Here is a 3,500-nt window from a genome sequence, read left to right as displayed (position 1 = left end):
ATCTTAATATAGCTAGTATTTTATATGTGCTCTTGCATTTAATTTGCTGAGATAAATAATATGACCTCACATGTACAAATTTAAAAAATGGAGATGTATCTTAATGACCTTTTCAGATATTTGTTAATATTATTCTTTGACTATACCAAAGTATACCAAAAGTCAACAAGTGATAATTTTTTAAAGGTTACTGTAATGTGGAATCTGGCCTTTATCTCTTTTTTTTTTTAAAGATTGGTATTAATTTTAATTTTTGGTTTTGGTTTTTCTTTTCTTTTTTAAAGTAAACTCTATCCCTAAAGGTGGGGCTCCAACTCACAACTCCAAGATCAAGAGCTTCATGCTCTACTGACTCAGCCAGCCAGGTACCTTTATCTTTTAAACTGAAATCCATTTGCCTATCTTATACTTTAATACCACCATGGATGATTTTGTAGCATCACACACTAATCACTTGGAAAATACTTGTTCAATGAGTTAGGCAGATCTTCCAAATGTTTACGTATTTCATTATATGGTATTACAAAATCACATTCATTAATATCATCAGCAATCTTGTCACAAAAGACTAAGTAGTGGAAAGCTGTCAAGTTCATGGCGACAGTTGTTTTTCAATATTCTAACTTTTGGTTTGAAAGTCAAATTCACAAAAATTACTATCAGTTTTCTTCATAAAAGCATATAATACATTTCTAGTCTAAATACATCGGTAAATAAGAATATCTTCAGTATGGATTCAACCTGGAAACCAGAGACAGCCCCCGGAAGCAAGCAAAAATGGATACTTCCTCCCAAAACCTAGAGCTAGGACAGTCATGGTCTTCCTCACTTGTAAGCCCTTTTGCATAATAAAACCTTCTTCTACCCACGTACTACCTCTGTCTCCATGAATTCATCATTTCCCAAACTTCCCTGAAGCTGACTGCTGCTGGGTCCTGCTCTGGGAAAGCAAGATTAAATCAGCAATGGTCTCTGTCAAGTCCCTTGTTCTCAGAAAGTCAGACAGATTTTAAGGGGCGAGCTCTATTATTGCTGTTATCTCTAACATCCAGGCTACTGTGTAAGGAGGGTTTAAATATTCTCAGGAAATGACATTAGAATAGTCTCCATTCCTTTATTTCAATCTACTTCTAAGTGCTCCCTCCATCAAGTTACCTGATCTTCCACAACCCACCATCCCCACTAGGGGAAGCCAGAGCTCCTGAAAATGAGCCAGTAGTTCTCCAGGCGGACTGGAGAGGTTGACTCTTCCCATTGAGCTCGTGAACATTCCTGTCACACGTAAGTAGCTGTCTCCACTTTGGTGTCTGGTAATGGCTGACTTCTTACTAAAACCACTAGGTGTGACTTCTGGCATCTTGTGAAATAGGACTCTTGACTGAAGATTTCACTACACTCGCTGTACACACAAGGTGTCTATCCTGAGTGTGTCCTCTGATGTCTGATGAGGTTTGATTTCCGACTAAAGCCTCGCCCACACTTCCTACAAATGTAAGGCTTCTCTCCTGAATGTATCCTCTGATGTCTAACGAGGTGTGACTGCCGGCTAAAGCCTTGCCCACACTCCCTGCACACGTGAGGCTTTCCCCCGGAGTGTGCCTTCTGGTGGGTGACGAGAGTTAACTTATCACAGAAGCCCTGCCCACACTCTTTGCACACAAAGGGCATATGACCCGAGTGTGCCCTCCTGTGCCTAAAGAGGTTTGGCTTCTGGCTAAACCTTCTACCACACTCCCTGCACACAAAAGGCTTTTCCCCTGAATGTGTTCTCTGGTGTGAGATGAGGGTTGACTTATCGTTGAAGCCTCGTCCACACTCCCTGCACGCAAATGGCTTTTCCCCTGAGTGTGTCCTCTGGTGTGTGATAAGGGTTGACTTCCGGGTAAAGCCTCGCCCACATTCTCTGCACACAAATGGCTTCTCCCCCGTGTGTGACCTCTGGTGTTTGTTGAGGTTTGACTTCAGGCTAAAGCACTGCCCACACTCCAGGCATACATAAGGTTTAACCCCGGAGTGAGTCCTCTGGTGTGTCTTGAGGTTTGATTTCCAACTAAAACGGCGCCCACATTCCGCACACGCGTAAGGCTTCTCTCCTGTGTGTGTCCTTAAGTGTCTACTGAGATGTGACTTCTGGGTAAAGCACTGCTCACACTCCCTGCACACATAAGGCTTCTCTCCCGAATGTGTCCTCTTATGTCTGATGAGATGTGAATGCTGGCGAAAGCCACGCCCACATTCCTTGCAAATATAAGGCTTCTCCCCAGAGTGTGCCCTCTGGTGTGTGATAAGGTTTGACTTCAGGCTAAAACTCTGCCCACATTCCTTGCACATATAAGGCTTGACCCCTGAATGTGTCCTTTGATGTGTGAAGAGGTTTGACTTCCAAGTAAAGCCTCGTCCACACTCCTCGCACACATAAGGTTTCTCCCCTGAATGTGTCCTGTGGTGTGTGATGAGGTTTGACTTCCAGGTGAAGCCTCGTCCACACTCCTCGCACACATAAGGCTTCTCCCCTGAGTGTGTCCTCTGGTGTGTGATGAGGTTTGACCTCCAGGTAAAGCCTCGTCCACACTCCTTGCACACATAAGGTTTTTCCCCAGAGTGTTTCTTCTGGTTTTTTATGAGGATTGACATGTTGCTAAAGCCCTGTCCCCACTCAGTGTACATGTAAGGTGTCTCCCCTGTATGCATCTTCTGGAGGCTGAGCAGGTTTGACTCCCTCAAAAAGCCTCGCCCAAACTCCCCACATTTGACTGTCCCAAATCTTGAGACTTCTACACCACGCGATCCTTTGTCTGATTCCTCAACGTCTGTCCTCTGGCCTAGGCTGGGCCCTATATCCAGCACCGTGTTGTCTTCCCTGGACCTGACTGGCTGTTCTTGCAGTGGGCTGGACAACATCTCCCAAGTGCCTCTTCTGCTTACTCTCCTGAACAAGGGCTTGGAGTCTTCTGTCTCTTGAATTTCTGCTTTGTCACTCAAGCAGGCTTGATCAAAGAGTTGTTTCTGCTGCTGTTTCTGATCTTCTGGATAGGGTTTCCCCGGACGGAGATGATTTCCTGCACAGTAACTTGAGAAGAGCTGAGGAAGATGCCTGAGCCACACATGTTGGCTGAGGCCTCGCTGACTAGAGAATGCCAGCGGACAGGGGGGATAAGGTTGAATTTCTAGCTTTGATCCTGGTGAAAAAAGAATATATTTAGTCAGAGTAGCCATAGGTAGGGTTGCCTGGGCCATTTTACTCTGCCTGTTGGTCATTCATAATATGTTTATATCACAGCATGTCTCCCACTCAGACATCCTTGCATCCATAAAAAATGGCTATTTTTCATTTGAATTTAAACATTACGTTTTTAAGTACAGGAGTTAGCAAACTTGTCTAGTAAGCCAGATTCAGCCTGCAACCTGTTTTGGTATGACCCACCAGCTAAAAATGGATTTTACCTTTCTAGGGGAAGGAAGGAAGGAAGGAAGGAAGGAAGGAAGGAAGGAAGGAAGGA

At 44.4% G+C, this 3,500-nt stretch overlaps 1 protein-coding gene across 2 annotated transcripts in view; it reads right to left on the bottom strand.

Moving 5' to 3' along the window:
* Positions 1-471: 471 nt before the first annotated feature.
* Positions 472-3,500, bottom strand: part of ZNF383 (zinc finger protein 383) — a 101,127-nt gene continuing 98,098 nt past the window's right edge. For both annotated transcript variants that reach the window (XM_040445683.1, XM_040445682.1), the window contains one exon: positions 472-3,179. In XM_040445683.1, the coding sequence (XP_040301617.1) occupies positions 1,417-3,179 (1,763 nt within the window). In that variant the 3' untranslated portion in view covers positions 472-1,416. The remainder of the gene's footprint in view (positions 3,180-3,500) is intronic.

The sequence above is a fragment of the Herpailurus yagouaroundi genome, unplaced genomic scaffold (assembly GCF_014898765.1).
Source record: "Herpailurus yagouaroundi ecotype Mexico unplaced genomic scaffold, PumYag 194, whole genome shotgun sequence".
Classification (NCBI taxonomy): domain Eukaryota; kingdom Metazoa; phylum Chordata; class Mammalia; order Carnivora; family Felidae; genus Herpailurus; species Herpailurus yagouaroundi.
The sequence above is the reverse complement of the archived record's forward strand: the minus strand, read 5'-3'. Positions and strand labels throughout refer to the sequence as shown.